Source organism: Dermatophagoides farinae, chromosome 5, assembly GCF_024713945.1.
Source record: "Dermatophagoides farinae isolate YC_2012a chromosome 5, ASM2471394v1, whole genome shotgun sequence".
Classification (NCBI taxonomy): domain Eukaryota; kingdom Metazoa; phylum Arthropoda; class Arachnida; order Sarcoptiformes; family Pyroglyphidae; genus Dermatophagoides; species Dermatophagoides farinae.
Window position 1 is genome coordinate 4385895 of NC_134681.1, and position 20969 is coordinate 4406863.

At 29.3% G+C, this 20969-nt stretch overlaps 4 protein-coding genes across 7 annotated transcripts; 2 read left to right on the top strand and 2 right to left on the bottom strand.

Moving 5' to 3' along the window:
- The first annotated feature begins 675 nt into the window (after positions 1-675).
- On the top strand, positions 676-4685 carry LOC124499857 (glycine dehydrogenase (decarboxylating), mitochondrial). The gene is given in 8 exon segments (XM_047063844.2): positions 676-1181; positions 1370-1752; positions 1819-2186; positions 2325-3707; positions 3787-3847; positions 3908-4187; positions 4189-4440; positions 4520-4685. Coding segments are annotated over 8 exon segments (3105 nt in total). The 5' UTR covers positions 676-920; the 3' UTR covers positions 4637-4685.
- A 101-nt stretch (positions 4686-4786) lies between these two features.
- LOC124499282 (uncharacterized) lies at positions 4787-7798 on the bottom strand. The gene is made up of 5 exons (XM_075731429.1): positions 6697-7798; positions 6143-6483; positions 5162-5938; positions 4986-5067; positions 4787-4918 (listed from the first exon to the last, which is right to left on the bottom strand). The coding sequence occupies exons 1-5, from the start codon at positions 7796-7798 to the stop codon at positions 4848-4850; spliced, it is 2373 nt and encodes a 790-aa protein (XP_075587544.1). The 3' UTR covers positions 4787-4847.
- Positions 7799-10976: 3178 nt separating this feature from the next.
- On the top strand, positions 10977-14358 carry LOC124499866 (uncharacterized). The gene is made up of 6 exons (XM_047063853.2): positions 10977-12109; positions 12169-12497; positions 12607-12880; positions 13032-13258; positions 13332-13469; positions 13610-14358. Exons 1-6 carry the CDS (start codon positions 11236-11238, stop codon positions 14147-14149), a joined length of 2382 nt encoding a protein of 793 aa, XP_046919809.2. The 5' UTR covers positions 10977-11235; the 3' UTR covers positions 14150-14358.
- Positions 14138-17552, bottom strand: LOC124499923 (uncharacterized). 4 transcript variants are annotated; one of them, XM_075731562.1, is made up of 4 exons: positions 17413-17552; positions 16081-16591; positions 15289-15999; positions 14138-15194 (listed from the first exon to the last, which is right to left on the bottom strand). In XM_075731562.1, exons 2-4 carry the CDS (start codon positions 16559-16561, stop codon positions 14329-14331), a joined length of 2058 nt encoding a protein of 685 aa, XP_075587677.1. In that variant the 5' UTR covers positions 16562-16591; positions 17413-17552; the 3' UTR covers positions 14138-14328. The 4 variants fall into 4 exon arrangements, with proteins under 4 accessions (XP_075587677.1, XP_075587676.1, XP_075587678.1 ...); XM_075731561.1 differs by lacking the exon at positions 17413-17552 and adding an exon at positions 17211-17410; XM_075731563.1 differs by lacking the exon at positions 17413-17552 and adding an exon at positions 17328-17380.
- Positions 17553-20969: the final 3417 nt, after the last annotated feature.

A 20969-nucleotide genomic window follows, 5' to 3' on the forward strand; every position in this document is an offset into this window, starting at 1 on the left:
CCATCGAAACACACACACACACACACACACACACACACACAAAAAAAAAAACAATTTCGAATAAATGAACACGAGCCATGGCGCCATGGTTCACTGATAGATATGATCGGTTTATTTTTCTTTTTGTTTGTTTGCACAAATATAAACATTATTATCATCGATATAATGGACTATAAATTATAATGATGATGATAATAAAATATATTCAAAAAAAAAAAAAGAAAACTAGGGAGAAAAAAAAATAATATGATTATCATTCATAAATATTCTGATATGATGATGATGGAAATAATAATTATGATAAAAATTGTCATTGATCGAATTGATCGATCAATCGTTTATATCAAAAAATAAATATTATTTTTTTTCTTTTATTATTATTGATGAAATAAAATCCACAATCATATATGAATACTGAAATGAAATCGAATCATAATATTTCAATCATCAATTATGATATATCATCACAAATAAGATTTGAAATTTGCACACATTGAACGTGTGATTTTTTTTGGTGGGGGGGGAGGGGTTTTATTGCACACACAAATCTTTAATTATCAATAATCAATAATCAATGATATAGATGATCGATTTATAATCAATAAGCCACCTGAATATATATGTGTACAGTATAAACAGTAGCAAAGAGAAAAAAAAAATTTTTTTTTTCACAAAATCGAATCATCATTGATCCAATTGCAAGTAGTAGTAAATGATAATATTTTTCATCATTTAAATCTTTAGTAAATCAATGCGTTTTTTTTTCGTCACAACAATTTGAATCAATTAACTTTCTTTTTTGTTTGAGTGTGTCTGTGTGTGTGTTTGTTTTCAATTTTGGATCAATATTTTTATTGTTTAGATTCTCTACAATTCTTATTGTGTGTGTATGTGTACGTGATATCACGATCATTTTCATAATGTACCGTTTTTCATTATTATCCCGTAATATAAAAACGGGACAATTCAATCGAATAAATCATCATCATCATCATCAACAACAACAACAATTTCGTAGCATATGTTGTTCAACAAGCATATTATTTTCATCATCATCATCATCATTCAATGCCAATAATAATAATCGTATAATAACCGAACCACATAATTCATTCATACAAAGACATATTGGTCCACGTGATGATGATAAAATTGAAATGCTTAAAAAGATTGGTTTCAATGTTGGTTTCTTTTTGTTTTTATCTTGTATTGAATTTCCTGTGTTTTTTTTCTATCTGATTTCCACTCCAGTTATATCTATTTATTGTTTTTTTTTGCTTCTCTTACTCATTGTTTTTTGTGGATCATTTATCATTTATTGGATATTGTTTCTTTCTCTGTATTTTTTCTATGTTATATATATATATAGTCAATGGATGAATTGATACAGGCAACAGTTCCAGAATCGATCCAATTACAGAAAGAGATTCGTCTGGATCAACCAGACAATGAAACAAGTATATTAAAAAGATTGAAAGATATTGCCGATTTAAATCAATGTAAATGGCGTTCATATATTGGAATGGGTTATTATAATTCCATAATACCAGCACCAATTTTGCGTAATATTTTCGAAAATCCCGGATGGACAACACCATATACACCATATCAGGCGGAAATTGCTCAAGGCCGTTTAGAATCATTATTAAATTTTCAGACAATGGTCTGTGATCTAACTGCATTAGATATTGCTAATGCTAGCCTTTTGGATGAAGGAACTGCAGCTGCTGAATCTATGCAAATGTGTTTTAGGTATTAATATTGGTGATGATCAAAAAAAAAATTGACAAAAAAAAACATAATCATTATTCCGTATAGATATCATAAAGAAAAACGACGCAAATTTCTATGCTCAAATAATGCACATCCACAAACAACAGCAATCGTTAAAACACGATGTGAAGCATTAGGAATTAAATTTGAAATTTTTGATGGCTCAAAAGATGTATTCGATGGTGTGAAACCATTGACTGATACATATAATTTGGCTGAATATTGTGGAATACTTGTACATTATCCGGATTCAAATGGAAATGTAGACAATCTTGAATCGATTGTAAATCTAGCAAAAGCCACAGAAACAATAGTGATTGCTGCAACTGATCTGTTAGCATTGACTATGGTCAAACCACCAGGAGAATATGGCCAATTCTGTGATATAGCCATTGGAACGGCTCAACGTTTTGGTATGTTTCATTTGATTCATTTTGTTGTGCATTCCAAATTTTGGAAGCATGTGATTAATTATCCTGGTTTCGTAACATTTAATTGCTGTTCCATTTGTCCAATGTTACGTTTTTGTTTGCTTTGATATTTCACAATAGGAATTCCGCTCAACTATGGTGGACCACATGCAGCTTTTTTGGCATGTCGTGCCTATTTAACTCGGTTAATTCCAGGCAGAGTAGTAGGCTTGACCAAAGATGCTCAAGGTAATCAGGCATTACGTTTAGCATTACAGACTCGTGAACAGCATATCCGTCGTGATAAAGCAACATCAAATATTTGTACAGCGCAAGCATTATTGGCTAATATGAGTGCTATGTTTGCCATCTATCATGGTCCAAAAGGACTACGAGCTATTGCTGAAGATATTCACAAGAAGGCGCTTTATTTGGCTAAAAAAATTAATGATAGAGGCGTTAATCGTGTAATCACTTATAATCCATTTGATACATTAAAAGTGAAAGTTCATGTAGCTAAACATATAAAAGCAAGAGCTGATGCTGTTGGTATCAATTTACGATACTATCCGGATGGACATCATATTGGCATTTCTATCGATGAAACTGTGACCGATCAAGATCTTAATGATTTAATTTGGGTAATGGAAGGTGAAAAAGAGGAACATACCGATCATATAAATTATCCATACAATTTTATGCAAAAAGAAAGTGGTCTATTGAAAAGTGCGATTGTAAGAAAATCACCATTCTTAACCCATCCATTATTCAATTCATATCATAGCGAAACTAATCTTATTCGTTATATGAAAAAATTGGAAAACAAAGACATATCATTAGTACATTCAATGATACCATTAGGATCATGTACAATGAAATTAAATGCCACCACCGAAATGATACCATGTTCATGGCCAATGATAACCGATGTACATCCATATATTCCACCATCACAGGCTAAAGGTTATCAAGTACTAATCAATGAACTGGAACACGATCTTTGTGAATTGACTGGCTATGATAATGTATCATTTCAACCGAATTCCGGTGCTCAAGGTGAATATGCTGGATTACGTTGTATCAAAGCCTATCTTGAATCACAAGGCGAAGGTTATCGAAATGTATGTTTAATTCCGGTTTCGGCACATGGAACTAATCCAGCTAGTGCAAATATGGCCGGTCTTCGTGTTGAACCGGTTTTAGTACTGAAAAACGGAAGTATCGATAAAGCTCATTTGAAAGCTAAATTGGATAAACTTCATGATCAGATTGCCTGCCTTATGATTACATATCCATCAACATTCGGTGTTTTCGATGAAGATATTAGCGATATTTGCGATATGATACATTCATGTGGTTCGGCACAAGTATATTTGGATGGCGCAAACATGAATGCACAGGTTGGACTTTGTCGTCCAGGCGATTATGGTAGTGATGTTTCGCATTTAAATCTACATAAAACTTTTTGTATTCCTCATGGTGGTGGTGGACCAGGAATGGGTCCGATTGCAGTGAAAAAACATCGTTAGTATTTTTTAAAATTTATTTTCAATGATTGATTATGATTCCTAATGTTAAATACTAATGAATTTATTATATTTAGTTGCACCATTTTTACCATCACATCCGATCGTTCATGATGATGTGATTCGTGTACCAAAAAGGTAAAATAAAAATTGATTAATTAAAATATAGAAGAATGATGATTCTAATTCAACGGATAGTTTTGGCACAGTATCGGCAGCACCATGGGGTTCAGCTGCCATATTACCCATTAGTTGGGCATATATTAAATTAATGGGCTTAAAAGGATTACGACATTCATCCGAAGTGGCCATCCTGAATGCCAATTATATGATTGCAATATTGAAAGATGAATACAAAATTATGTATCTTGGTAAAAATAATACGGTTGCACATGAATTTATTCTGGATACAAGAGAATTTAAACAGACAACAGGCGTTGAAGCAATGGATATTGCAAAACGTTTACAGGATTATGGTTTTCCATGCACCAACCGTATCATTTCCAGTACCGAATACATTAATGATTGAACCAACTGAATCGGAATCAAAACAAGAATTAGATCGTTACTGTCATGCATTGTTGAATATACGTCGTGAAATTTCCGATATACAAAATGGTGTTTATGATAGAGAAAATAATCCATTGAAAGGTGCACCACATACACAACGATTGATTTGTTCTAGCAATTGGGATCGGGCTTATTCACGTGAAATTGCAGCTTTTCCAGCGGTATGTATTGATGAAATTGTAACAAAAAAAAAAAAAAAAATTTTTTTCATCATTGCTTGTTTGTTTTTATATACATTAGCCATATGTACAGCCAGAATCTAAAATATGGCCAACAGTTGCACGTATCGATGATGCTTATGGTGATAAAAATCTTTTCTGTACCTGTCCACCAGTTGATTCATCATTTAATTTTTAATTTAATTAATCAATAATAATAAATTAAAAGAATTTTGTTTTGTTCGAAATTTGATTTTTTTTGTTTTGTTTTGTTTTGACTATTATTATCATCGTCATCATTTTTTCGGAAATTGAATTTAGAAATTTCTCGCAAAAAAAACGGAATTATTACAAGAAAAAAAGATTGGAAAAACTGATGAAAATTTCAAAGCTGCAGTGAAAACAAAAAATTAAGAATTAAATGAAGATTTTGCTGGTTTGTTGTCACAATTAACTGGTCCAGTTCTACAGATTGAAGTTTCTATTATGGAGAATCCAGAATAAATTTTATCATTAGAGATTTTTTTTTCTGTTTTGTTTCGGTTTACCTTGATCAAATTTTTCACCATTCGGACAGGTAAGCTGCTTAATTTTTATAATTCCATTATGATATGCACAATGGAAATAAGACTGTTTGGGTAATGAATGATGTAATCAGAAAGAAAAAATCGGAAATATTCATCAATCATTGGCGATATCATCATTATCAAAAATAATCACTCACTTGACAATAATGATCATAATCAGCCAGATAGCCATTTGGATACACACGACAGTAGTCGATAATCTTTGATGATATTGAACACAATGGTGAACGACGTTTGTCTAGCAGATTGACCGATTTATTGAAAGCATTATTATTATCACCATCATGGTATTCAAGTTTTTCATTCAATATGGATGAATTTGACCATTCCATGTTGTCAGTTATTTTATCATCATCCATGTTTAGTGATTGTTCATACCCTTGATCTATCGATTGCTTGTGATTAATGTTGGCCATGTTGGAATTCATCAAATTGATTGATTGATTTGAATATTGATGATGATCAACCACATCATTGATCTTGTTGTCGTTCATGGTATTTTTTTCATCAATGCCATGGCTAATCATATTAATCGATGAATTGAAATTATTTGCTTGCACACGAAATGGATTACTTATCATTGTAGCTGTTAAATTTGTATTTCCTATGGTAACAATATTATTATGAACATTTGCTCGATTATCATAATCACCAAGATGATGATTATAATGGCTACTGCCATAATATTTAAATTTGTTATGACTTGAATTTTGATTTCTTTTTTTGCTCAAAAATGTTACATGTCTTCGATTATGTTTATTATTAGTATTAGTTTGTTGACCTTCATTTGATTGTTGATGATGTCTATGGTGATTGTGGTCAAAATTTTTATTATTCCCATTATTCATTTCAGCTTGTCGATACAATTGTCGTTCAATATGATTTTTGATTGTATCATTTTTTATCCGATCATCCTTTTTTTGATGAATTATTTTATGATTCAAATAATTATCATCATTATCATAATCTAGTTCAATGTTTGATTCATTATTAGCATTTAAATCATCTTGCTGTTTATCATGCAATTGCTGTTGTCGTTGTTGTTGTTGTTGTTGATGATGATGATGATGATGATGATGATGATAGTTGAGATTATTCTTCAATAATTTCAATCGAGCCCTTAACATTGATAATTGTTGCAATTGATGTCTATGAACAGCCAACATTGATAATATTGGTGATGGTGTTGAAATTTCATTATTTTCATTACTCTTATTTCGACCATCATCATCATCATCATCATGATCATCATTCAATATGGAATCATCAGGTTTAGCAATTATTGATGTTGTTTTATTGTTATTATTATCACCATTATTATGATCACCATCGACATTAATTTTGGCGCTAACATTAATTAATCGTATCGATGAATGATGATCGATATTATTTTGTCTATTATTATTTTCATCAATTAATGATTGATTATTATGCAATTTGGTTTTCGATATTGTTGTTGCTGTTGTTGATTGTCTATTACCACTATTAACAATCTTTGGTAATTTTTTCATTGGTGGTGGTGATGATGAAAATGATCGATTTGTTTTATTATTATTATTATTTTTATTATTCACAAATGTTAATCTATTCCATCTATTATCATTATTGATGTTTTTTCTATTTCTATTCATCATTGTTGTTGATGATAAACTACGATCAATTTGATTTTTACCATTTAACCATGGGAAACGTGGTTGCCGTTGCCGTTGATTATAGTTATTATTATTATTGTTGTTTCTGGCAAGATAATCATCCAATCGAATTGCTTTTACATTGTTTTTACTACCTTTACGGCCATCAATGTTAACAACATATATGATATTATTGGATCCATTATGATTATTATTACGATTGATACCGTGTTCATTAATTTGTGATGCTTGACCAACCATAGTATCACCGGTGAATGAATCATCATAATCATCAAACAATGGCATTGGTATCGGTGAAAATCGATTGGCTATTAATGGAAAATTCATAGTTGGATGTGGTGATAAAATCGGTGTTGGTTGAAATCCATTCGGATTATCTGCTGGACTTGAGAACATTTTTCTATGATGATGTTGGTCATGATGATGATGATAATGATGAAATTGATGCCATGGAATTAATCCCATTGAATTCATATTCATTGATTCAGCCCATACTGGTCCAAATGAATCGTACATTTGAGCCATAGCAGCAGCTCGATCATAACCATCAACTTCATCATTAGCATCATCATTAATTGGTTGATGAAAATTATGATCTGATCTACTATTTGATGGCCAATGACGTTGTCGAAATTCTTGCCTAGAATTCCGATCTCTATTATTATTATTATTATTATTGTTTTCGTTGTTATCTTGATACCAATCATGATCGGATGGTTGACGTTGTATATTATTAGATGATCGATCATTCATAAATGGTCTTTTATCCCATTTTCGCATAAACATTGAAGATGGTTCATTACTCATTCTTGACCAGAAATTACGTTGAACAAAATTCATGAATGGTGTAGCTTCATCGATTACGCTTACCGGTGGTATTGGTGGTGCAGGTGGATCATTCATAAATGTTGCCGCAATCGGAGGAGTAGCAGCAATCGGATGGAATGATATTGGTGTGAATATAATTGGTCGAATAGGAATCGGAATAGGAATGATTGGACGAATATTTGCCATCATTGGATTGATTATTGGTGCCATAATCTGTGCCGATAATGATTGTAGAAAAATTGTCAATATCGACAGAATATTCAAAAAATGACAACAAGAATTTTTCAGATACATCATTATTTGGCATTCAAAATTGATAACCGAAACACTTTTAAATTGAATTTTTGTTTTAATAATCAAACACACACGCACGCACACGATAAATTAAACAAAACCAAAAAGAAAAAAAACGAAATTTAAATTCACACTTTATTTTCAATTTTGATAAAAATTAAAAAATTTAAAAAAACACATTGGTTGTCACAGATTTGCATGACAAAATTCATTTGATCAATTTTGTTTTCATAAATTTGATCTAATGGAAGATTTTTTTTTTCACATTCAACCAATAATGATCGATAACTGAACGAGATAAAAAAAGAGAAACAAAAAAAAAAAAAAAAAATAAAGGCTATAGAAATGGAGAAATGAAAGAGAGAATGGTTGAATGTGTGAATTGAAGAAGAGAGTCTGTGGTTATCGGTTCGAGGTGGTCTAGATTATTACTACAATGGAATTGAAAAGAATTTTGAATGAAATAAAAAAAAACTCGACAACATTTTGTATTAATTTTTTGTCAAATGTTCATGGTTTTCAATTTGATTTCACATGACAAAAATTTTTTTTTTTCATCTTCAAATTCAATCATCATAATGAGAATATATATATAATTTTCATGTATTAAATCTACCTATCTATCTATTATAGCTGAGAATCGGTCAAGCAAGTGAGTCAAAAAAAAAAAAAAACAATTTCAACCCAATAAATTGAGATCGTCATCGTTACCCATATATATCATTATTGAATGTTGAGCATTTTCAAATTTGTTAAATTTTTTTTTGTTTTGTTTATTCTCACACTTGCATTTTGTTGTCTTATCACATATGTTTGTTGAACAGCGAAATTTTATTAATGCCGCCAATCATCATCATCATCATCATCATCATCAATAGAGACGCCGTACATAAAGCGTTGAACACTTGTTATATACATGGTGATAAAATGAGAGAAACCAAAAAAAAAAAAAAAAAAAATGGTCCAACGAACCAAACTGAACCTGTGTGATAATATAAATATTGATCATCATCATCATCATCATCATTATCAATATTGTTATTACACATTATGCTAATTGTTAATATTGATAAAAATTGTTAAAATTAATCAATCAGCTGTAAATCCAATATATAAAATCATCAGATAGATCGATAATGTTTTTTTTTCATCATCATCATCATCATTGTTGTTACTATAATTAGATTGTATTAGGATTACCATCATCATCATTATCATCATCAATGTATAAAACATATTTGAATAAATAAAATCGTAATATACAAACATTTACAGTGTTTAGAGAAAAAAAAAAAAAAAGAGTTATATGCCACCTGATCAAGTTTTATTTTTCTCTATTATCGATCAAAATTGATGTTTGTCATTCACGAGTCATCGTCGTTGTTGTGATATGATGATGATGATGATGAGAACCTGTGTGCGTGTCCGAATCGAATCTTGTGACGGTTGAATGATAACGAATATCAACGAATTATAATGATGATGATGATGATTGTAAAGCATAATCCATAACCAAAACAGTAAAACATTTTTTAACAAACGAAATTTTCATTGAAATTGGAAAAAAAAATTCATTATTTTAATGATGAGAAAAAAAAAAGAAAAGTGAATTCCATTATTTTGTCCGTTAACAAAATTGTCATTGCTATTAATTAACGAATGAATAGACGGGAAAAAAATGGAACACATTTCATTCAATCCATAAATTCGTATTCATTTCATTTGGAAAATGCAAAAAAAAAAATTCTGATAAATTAAATGATTCGTGAAAGCAAAAAAAAAATGTGGATAAAATTCTTGTTGTGTTGCGTCATAATTTTCAGAAAAAAAAACTGATGTTGTTGTTGTTGTTGTTTATGTGGAGCATGTATTTATTATTACATGCCGATCACGATGACGACGACGACGACAACAATGAAAACAAAACGGAACAAGAATTTACCAATAGAAAGACAGAATGAGAATGTATAAAATAAAATGAAGAAAATGAAAATCTTGGCAAAGAATAATAACCGATTCATTATGAGAGACAAAATCGTGAACAATAAATCTTTACTGATAACAACAAAATTTCTAGTAAATGGCTAAAAATAAATTTTGTAAATTTTTGTTTACAAAAATTATTTCTTTCTGGATATATTCCGTTTTCGCTACGCACAAAAAAATTCCTAATATGACTTAATTGAATCCAATTTATTCAATTGTTTCAAAATCAAATTCAGAATTACACTTTGTTTTTGAATTGTTTTATTTTTCGTTAATTTGATTTTTTTTCTTTTTCTTTTTTTTTTGAAAAAAAAATTCTGACACTATATTAGTAGTTACATGTGGTAAACATTCGGAATTTATTCAATTCAGAACGAATGTTTCATTTGCATACAGCAGAAGCAGCAGCAGCAGCACAATGTGTATTGCTTGTTTTTGTTTTTTGTTTCGCTTTTTGCCAAAAATAAATCCGATTGTTGCCATTTTTTTTTTCGTCATCACCGCCATCATCATATAACTATTATCATGACAAATTTTGCTGATTCTTTAGAATGGAATTGAATGGAATTTTTTTTTTTTTGCAAATTCACATACTTTGTGTGTGCATGTGTGTGTTTTGTTTAAATTTTTCATTTCTGGAACACAAAGTTTCGACAAAATAGCGACCAATTTTTAATTAATACAAAATTAAAATCAAAAATAGACGATATACAGTAATAATTAGTTCATGTGTGTATCTGTGTGTGTATGTTTAGATTCTCGTATCATCATCATCATCATCATCATCATCAAAAATTATTTTTGACATTCGTTTTCAAACACAAAAACAACAGCAACATTCTTGTTTTTTTTGCTTCTTCTTGGAAAAAAATTCCTCTCTCTCTCTCTCTCTTATTCTCAACAACAACGGAGAATTATATGTTTGTTTCCATTTAGTTACTTTCTTGTATATGTAGAATTTTTTTGTTTGAAAATTTTAACACACTTTTTCACGATTATGATGATGATGATGATGATGATGAAAATATGAAGCTTGGCACGAATTCTTCCTGGATTCTGTTGTTTTATATATATTTTTTTCTGTTCAAATTCAATTAATGTTGATGATGATGTCAATGATATACAGGCTTTTTCAGCAGCTAAATCTGTTTGTCTGTCTATCTATAACTGACTAAATTAATGTCGTAGTTGTTGTTGTGTACTCAATTCCATTAGGTTTGAGGTTTTTTTTTTCTTCAATATTCTGGTGAAATTCATCTAGCCATTTTACTTGATCATTTTATTTAGTTATCATTTTTTATTTGCTGTGTAAAAAAAAAATTTGCCTTCATTGAATTCTACATATCGATCTTTCGGTTGATGAATTGAAATTATTTTTTTTTCAATTAAATCCAATAAAGTGTTGGTGAATATTTTCATTTTTTTCTTGCATATGTGTATCGTTTTAAAATATGGCCGATAAACAACAACAACAACAACAACAACAACGACAACAAACAAAAATAGATCAAGATTCATTAAATTCAATAACCATATTGAAAACAACACCATCATCAGCAATGAATAATAATAATGTTGTACCAGTTTCACCAGTGAAATCTATATTAAAACCATCGTCCACTATGATAACACCAATGGATGAAGATCTTGATGATGATGAAGAATATGAATATGAAGAATATGAAGTGGATGAAGATGAAGAAATTGATGAAGAAAATATAATGAAACCATTGAAATCAACAATAAAAACAACACAGCCTATTATTGCCAATCATACAAACACAGTAGCAAATCAACAAGAACAACCGTTATCTATGAAAATGGATAAAATTCCTGTCGTTGATCATCATGATGATGATGATGATAAAGCAGAAAATGAATACGAAGATGAAGAAATTGAATATGAAGATGAAGAAATTGTTGATGATGATGATGAAGAATATGATCGTGTAGCAAATAGAATCGATGAATTGCTCAATAAAACAAGTGATCTTAAACAGGAATATGTACAAAATAAATCAAATATTGATGATAAACTAGCGACAGCAACGGCTACTACTGAACAAATCAATACACAAACAATGCCAATAGTATCAATGGATAGAATAGCGCCACCACAATCATCATTATCATTGGATGAATCAGTAAAAACCACCAACACATCAGATGTTGATGACAAATATAAAGCCAAATATGATGATGATGATGATGATGATGACGATAATAAAGTTGCAAGTAATTTAGCATCATTAAAACATGCATCAAATAAATGGAATATTGCTGAATTGAATGATGATGATGATGATTCTATTGATTATAATCGAGGTAACGTAAACAAACAAATGTTTTTGTTGTTGTTTTATGATTTTTTTTTTCCTACACAGGCAAACCAATTATAACCAATCTGGACAGTGATGATGATGTTTATAATGATGAAAATAAACAATCAAATAATGAATATAGGACCAAAAATCCAATTATACAACGTAAATTAGAGATACATAATGCTATACAAGCCAATAAGAAAAAGAAACGTGAATTATTTGGTCAACTAGATGATGATGATGATGAAGAAGAAATTGGTGAGATTGAAGTTGCATTGGAAGAGAATTTTATTGAAGAAGAAGATGAAAACATATTGGAAGATGATGGTGATGATGATGATGATGGACAGAAAGTTACACCGGAAATGTTATCGAATAAAAATTATCAGGTAAATTTTTTCAATGTAGTGAAGTTTTTTGGTTCTATTTTAAATCCATATTCTTATTCGACGATTAAAACATAAACACAAACACACACACCCACACAAACATGTATAGCAATTAGATCGATTATCATTGTTCAAGACAACAACAATGGATAATGTATTACGGCCAATATCACCATCCAGTCTATTATTACAACAAGTCTATGAAACAATAATAAATAGACGACTGGATCAGCTACAAACGATTCTGGAAAATGTATCAAATTTTTTCATCGATTCCATCCTACGTTCCGGATGGACTGCATTAATGTATGCTTCATATTTTGCATATCCAGAATTTATACAATTCTGTTTGAAACGAGGAGCCGATGTAAATTATCATAATGGTAGTAATTATTATTAACCAACAATATATATTTACGCTTATGGCAAACTAATATCTATCTATCTCTTTCTTTTTTTCCACAATTCTTATTCAATTTATTATAACTATTATAACTATCTGGATCAAACAAACAAACAAACAAACAAAATTAGATGAAATTACACCATTATTGGCTGTTTGTCTTAGTAGAAATAATGATGAAACACAAATATTACATTGCATGAAATTATTGCTTGAAAATGGTGCACGAATCGAAATTGTTGATCATTGTGGCCGCTTACCATTACATCATGCTGCACGTTTGGGTCTTAATAAATTGGTCAAATGTCTATGTCATCATGGTATTGATGTGAATCGTATTGATCATCAAGGTTTTACTGTAAGATATTTGTTACATTGTTGTGTGTGTGTGGCAAAACCAAAAGTAAATAAATAATGGTTTTCATAATTAGGCTTTACATTATGCTGTTGTTGAAAATTATAAACAAGTGATCGAAACATTATTGGAACAAAAAACGATACGAACTGATATCCAAAATAGTGATGGCCTAACTGCTTGTCAGTTGGCCAAATCAATCAACAATTATGAAGTATATATTATATAATCATATAAACACAAGAATTTCATTTAACAATTCTATTCAAATTAATTAATCACAATAATAATTTTTGTTTTTGTTTTTGTTTTTGTTTTTGTTTTTGTTTTCATTTCCATTCCAAACAACAATAGATTGCCGATATTCTACATCAAGCTCATGATAAACAACAATCAAGTGATGAAAATCAAATGATGAACATTGAAACAAACATATCGAAAGCAATTCCAAATCCAAATATTAATGATGATGGCCAATTGCAACAAAAATTTGTACATGAATTTGTACAAAACATTATTACTAATGCTGCAGCCGATGCTGTAAACAATATATTAATGGATAATACAACAATTGTTACTGGCAATATTGGACCGGAAATTAAAATTGATTCATGTCCAACAATATTATCACCATCAAAGTATCAAGAAGATGAGAATGAAATTGTACCAGAATTTATGCTTAATGCACAGGTTACTGATCTATCGAAAAAATATTCAATCGATTTATCCAATGTTGGCCTACATCCATCATCGGCAGCCAATGTTCATTATGGTGATAATCAAACCGTTGCCGATGGTAATAGTGGCCAATGGAAAGTTTTATTAGGCCATCTATTGTTGACATTTTTTGTTTATGTCTTGTACAAGACATTGTGTCAGTTATTTTTTGGATAATTTTCAATTTTTATTTGTCAAAAAAAAAAAAAAAAAAAAAATGAGCCACGAAACGACAATATAATACGGATTGAACAGATTTAAATTTAAATTTTCTCACATTACAATCACAAAAAAATAACAATGAATTATTCACATCATACTAATATATTAAAAACAATATAAATGAAATTTTTGCATCAATAATAGAGATAATGATTTTTCAAACGATTAGAATTTTGTAATAAAGTTTTCAATTGATTTGATAATGTAAAACAAGGTCCATCAGGTATGTTACGAATATTTGTTGCTGATGATGTTGTTAAATTATTATTATCATCATCATCATCATCATCATCGTTATTATGATGTAGATAACGTTTCAAAAATAATCTATGATCTATATCTTCATAAATATGACCATTAAGAAAATCTTCAACTTCAATATTGGCAATTGTTTCTTCAATTATATTATCAAAACATTCACGTTTTGATTGTTGTTCAACAACAACAGTAGCATCATCATCGTCGTCATCATCATCATCAATAATCAATTCACAATCAGAATCATCACTACTGCTTAAATCATTGGATGGAATCCAATGATGTGATTTTGTCTCTGTCTCAATACCACCGTTATTTACCATTTTGTATGGTAATTTTCTTTGCAAACCATTTCCATTATCGTCACCATTATTATTATCAGTCATGAACCAAAAATTTTTTGCATTAGCTGCTGACTTATGACCGAATAATAATAATTCATCCGAATAATTATCGTTTGTTGTTCCGGCAATCATTTGATTATTATCACCATTAGCATTTGAAATGAAATGTTTACTAACGGAAAGATAATCCGTATCTTCAAATCCATTATTACATTGATTATTAAAAAGATTGGCCACCATTTCTAATTGTTTGTCAACATTTGAAATTTGTTTACTATTTGTTGTACCATAACAGCTGTTAACCAATGTAGATGAAGATGATGATGATGATGTTCGATTTGATTTTTTACATGTACGTAAACTATGATTTAGAATGGTCGATTGTTGTCCATGATAATCTAATTCGTGATGAAAAATAATGAAAAAAAACAAACAAGAAAAAAATTCACAGAATAAATAGCCAGTTATATTGTGTATAATAAATCATCTTACATTCCCAATTTGAAGTTTTATATAGTTCATCATCGGTAAGGCCAGCATTCGGTGTATTACGTTTCAATATGAAATTTTGATCAAATCCAGTTAATAATTCTTCACTTGAAACACTTGCATTACGTGTGTTTGTTGATTCATTATGAAAATAATGTTCAAGAAATTTTTTAAAACTTTTACGTTTATTAACCGTTTTCTGTTTTGTTTGTTTATTTCTAGCCTGTTTTGTTGCTGTGGATAAATTCATTTCACTACATGAAAAATTTTTGGCCATAATCAATGTATCAGATGATTTTATTGGACGTTGTGATGATTGTGTTGTATAAAGATTATTTTTATTATTACTATTCACACCTGTTGCACTATCAGATTTTGATGTTTGAAAATTCAAACAACGCCATGTATTATTTGGTGAACATTCAATCTCTTGTTGTAATCGATTATGAATACGTTCATTTAGAAATTCAAATGATAAATATTGCGCCAATAGATTTGTATTGTTTGGATTTTGTTCCGGTCGTTTTAAACGCCATGGATTATCATCCATCAGGAGCAATGAATTTAAATGACTTTTCAGTTTCATTTTGCCCAGATAATTGGAATCAAAATTTGACACGGATCGTTTGATTTTCATATTCTTAGCAATTTCTTGCTGTTGTTGACTTGTCAATAATTGTTGTTGTTGTTGTTGTTTTGGATAATTTAAATTATCTAATCAAACAAAAGATAGAACAAAAAAAACCGGATTAAAATTCAATGAATAAAAAAATTTAAAAAAATGGAAACAATTACCATTATCATTGCTGGAGCTATCGATTTTATAATCATCATCATCATCATCATTAATAATCATTTCATTCAAATTGATTGGTTTTTGTATGGAAATCTGTGAATTACGATGGCGAATTCGATGAATTTTGGCTGCTACACCATTGATTGGACAATTATTGATCATCATCATCATCATTCCATTATTATTGATATTTGTACTTGAATTAGAATTGGAACTTAAATTTGATCCATAACGATATGTTGGTAATGTACTGGATGATGATGATGATGAATCAATGGATTCTGAATCATTTTGTTGTAATTGATTATTATGATGATAATGATGATGAATGATTTCGTTTGATAATGATTCTATTGTTGAATGTTTATAATCATGATCATCATTTTTGTCATTATTAAGATTCATTTCACTTTGGCACAATCGTTGTGGCTGTTGTTTTGGTTGTTGTTGTTGTTGTTGTTTACAATCATTTAATGACATTTGTTGTTGTATTGTTTGGTTAAGATATCGCTATTTATTTTTTTTTTTTTTTTTTAGTGAAAACAACAAACAAAAAAAAAACAAAACAAAATTATCATTAGAATGCATTGAACAAATTTAGTAATAATGTAAATCTGATTTGATATAAAAATAGAATTTCACATCATAGACGTTTTTTTTTCAATAAACCATGTAAACCATGTAAATCATTTTTTTTTTGTTGCATTCCCACATAATGAACATATACATATAATAATAACAACAATATCACCACCACTATAACCACAATTTAATCATCATCATCAGATCATCATTAAATTTTTGTCTGATGATGATGATGATGATGATGATCTGATCGTGAAGCCAAAAATATACGAAAAAAAAAATTCAATGTAGAAATAATAATAATAAAAAAAAAACAACAACGATACGGTACTGTTCGGTCACGATTTTTTTTTCTGGCCATTCAAATTAGCATATAATTAACATAAACCAAAAAAAAACAGATAGATACTAATATATATGAGATGATTGATTCAATCCATAACATCAAATGAAATAAAGAAAAGAAAAGAAAAACGAAATTTGAGATTCTCATCATCATCATCATCAACAATATCAACAGAGAAAATTTCTCATAGGAATTTACCATAAGTAGGTTGAAATTATTAATAAAGATGATGACCATCATCATCATCATCATTATCATATCGTCTTCATATGAAACGGACAATTGAAATTCGAACAACACACACACACCTAACACCTATTATCAAATTTTCATGACAAAAAAAAAATTAAAATAATTTTCACTTCAATACACGCACGGACACAGACACACAAAAACTTACACTTTCAATTTAAAAATGATGATGATGATGAGAATTAAATTTAAAAAAAAAAAATTCAATTCAGGTCAATCTTTTCATTCATTCATTCATTCTTTCTATTCACAAACAAACAAACAAAAAAGAAATTTTCTTTATACAATGAAATAAAGTGATTACAAAGAGTTTTTTTCTAATTGAATTCAGCCATTAATATTATCATCATCATCATCATCGTCATGATCTGCATAATTGTTTTCGATGACAATGTCGCACATGTTTGTGTGCGTATACATGAACTGCTGATTGAAAAAAAAAATGGAAATGAACAAAAAAAAAAAAGTAAAATCTGATTCATTTTCAATAATTTTCTTCTCATCTTCATTTGTTTGTGTGTGTGTGTGTGTTTCAACCATTTTCATTCGATTGAAAGTGTCATACTCAAACACATGCACACACACACACACATACAATCGTGTCATCACAAAAAAAAAATTTCTGCTTTTTTCAACACAATAACGACGACAACAACAACAACAACAACAATATACGGATGACGGTAAAGTTCATTTCAATTTCTGATTTTAAATTTTTGTTGTTGTTGTTGTTGTTGTTGTTACAAATGAATGAAAAAAAAATCATTTGAATCTGATATTCAAAGCATGAATGAATGGCTGTATAGTGAAATAAAAGAGAGAGAGAGAGAGAGAGAGAGAGATTGAAAGAAAAAAAATCTGTCGCTGCCGGCATATGTGATGGAAAAAAGTGTTAAATTTTTTGAAGCATATCTATTTGAAAATTAAAAAAAAAAACGAAATCCAATTCAAAATTTAACAATTCGTTAGCCATTAACAAAAAAACTTTCATATTGTATGTATGTATGTATATGTTTCAGGAACAAATTTAAAACCAATTTTTTTTCAATTTACAATTTTGAAACACAATGAATAGCATTATTATTATCATCATTAAATTGGCCTATTCGTTCGTATATCACGTAGTTAATGGTGTTTTCCGTTTTGGATATAAATTGTCAGACAAACAAACAAACAAACAAACAAACAATCATGACATACTGATGATGAGAAACTACAAGATGATAATGAATTTTTTTTTCTTTTGTCAATAAAATGTCCAAAATTGAATTGTCCGAGTTTTTTTTCATTGTTGTTGTTGGAAAAAAAGATAAAATTGTAGCTTGGCCAATGATGGACCCATAATGATATCATGATTTACAAAATCAAAACGAAAAATTCAAAAAAGAAATGAAAATCACCACCTTCACCTTCATGACTGCCTACACATTTATCTTCTATTCTTATCATCATCATCAGCATCATGTCTATCCATCATAAATGTTTGTTTGTTGTTTTTATTTCGATGGAATAAAAATATCTCATATCACATTACACATCGTAGTCAAGTGAATAAAAGAAAACAAAAAATTATTTGAATTTGAACCAAAACCAAACAACAAACATGATACAGTAATAATAATGATTTTTTTTCTTTTTTTTTCGTTGACTTGATTCTATTCTTGATATTACAACCAAAATTGACGATCCATCAAAAAATGATCAAATTGAAAAAAAATTTTTTTCATGACATGAATTCGAATGAATGATTTGTTGTTGTTGTTGTTGCTGTTGTTGTTTTTTTTCTTCTTCTTAACCCGTTGAACGTATTGATTTTCTTTCATTTTCTGTCTCTCCCACACATTCACACATACCTTTTTCAACCTTAATCATGCGTTTGATTGTGTGTGTGTGTGTGTGTATCAGATCAATTCATTAAAGAAAAAAAAACACCAAATTGCCCCAAAACTATATCATCATCATCATCATATTTGAAAATGAAACGTGAAAAAATTTTTCAATGAAAAAAAAATTTTTTTTTTCATTTCATGCCCTCTCATCAAATGGGATAACAGAAATGACAGGTGTATATAAACACCTAATCGATTCCAAATTTATATATATATATCCACCTGTTACCTGATTATTAAGAAGAAAAACCTGTAGGCTAAAACATTTACAAGTGTCAGTTGGTGTGTGTGTGCGTTTGTGTGTCTTTTGGATAACTAAAAATACCAAGAAAAAAAAACACAATATTTGGTTGGCTGGACAACTGGTGAATGTAAAAACGACGACGACGACGACTATGACTACGAAAAAAAAAATGATTAACCTGTCTATTTGTCTGTCTAACCGAGAAGGAAAAAAATCCAAATATTAAATACACCTGGCTGGCTAAAAAAAAAATTATTTTGGTTTAATCTCTCTCTCTCATCTCTCTCTGTTTTTATATTTTTGTGTACGGACAATTTACCCGTTCAGTTGTCGTTGTCGTTGTCGTTGTTGATGTTTGATGTCCACCAAAATTTACGTTTTCATTCATTCATTTTTTTTTTTTTTTTGATTGTCAGATTCTTTTTTTTTCATCTTCTTCAAAATTATAATGAAAATCTAGCTAATCACATGATTATCAACGGATGATAATGATGATGATGATGATAATTATATAATCATCAAGATGATTTAACGATAAAAAATCGTCCAAGTGTGTGTGTGTGTGTGTGTGTGGCTCGTCATACAGCTGTAAACATACCATAGGAAATTTAAATAACCATCTAATGATGATGATGATGATGATGATTATATCAAACAGAAGGATATTTTTGCATGCGATGCATGTTTTGGATTTTTCAAAAAATTCTCCTTCCCTTTTTTTTCATTATTATTATTTCAATCAAGTTTTTTTTATTAATATTTGAATTGAATTTCTCAAATTGAGAACAAACAACGGTAACCTCGCCCGAATCTCTGTTTATAAACATGTGTGTGTGTGTGTGTGTGTGTGTAATAATGAAATTTTTTTTTTGTTTGACCAAATTACATCAAAGTATATAAAAATGGAGAAAAAAAAAGAAAATGAAATGACCTACTACTACAACTAACTATTGTTTTTGTTGTTGAAAAATTCTCTATTGGCCATACAAGATCTATGTGATTGTTTTCATTGATTATTGTGTGTGATAGATTGATTTGAAATCAAGATACAACTGTAGTGTGATGAAAAAAAAATTTTTTTTTTGTCAACAACAACAATTGGTTGATCTAAATCAATCATTCAATCAATCACAAAATCAATCAAATTGATCAACAAGTCTGGTGATTGTAAACAATTGTTAATTTTGTCAATAAAATGACTGATGATGATGAATCAAATTGGATTGCAGTGCAAAATTAAAAAAAAAAATCAAAACGCAAAAAAAAAATTGAAACGAAACGAGTAAAATGAGTACAATTTACACGATATATACCTATCGGTATACCTGAGAAATTGTATATGTATGTGTTCATTTTAAAGTTCATCAAAAAAAAACACTTTGAACCAATGGAATGTAGTGTGAAGAGAAAAAATGGGGACTGAAAATTTTTTCTTTTTTTTCAATTTTTATTTTTATCCCAATTTTTTAGTTGTTTATTTCTTCACGATATGATCTCATCAAAAGTTTTGTTTCGCTCGATATATTTTCACATCCAACACACGCAAACATACACACACACACACTCATTGAT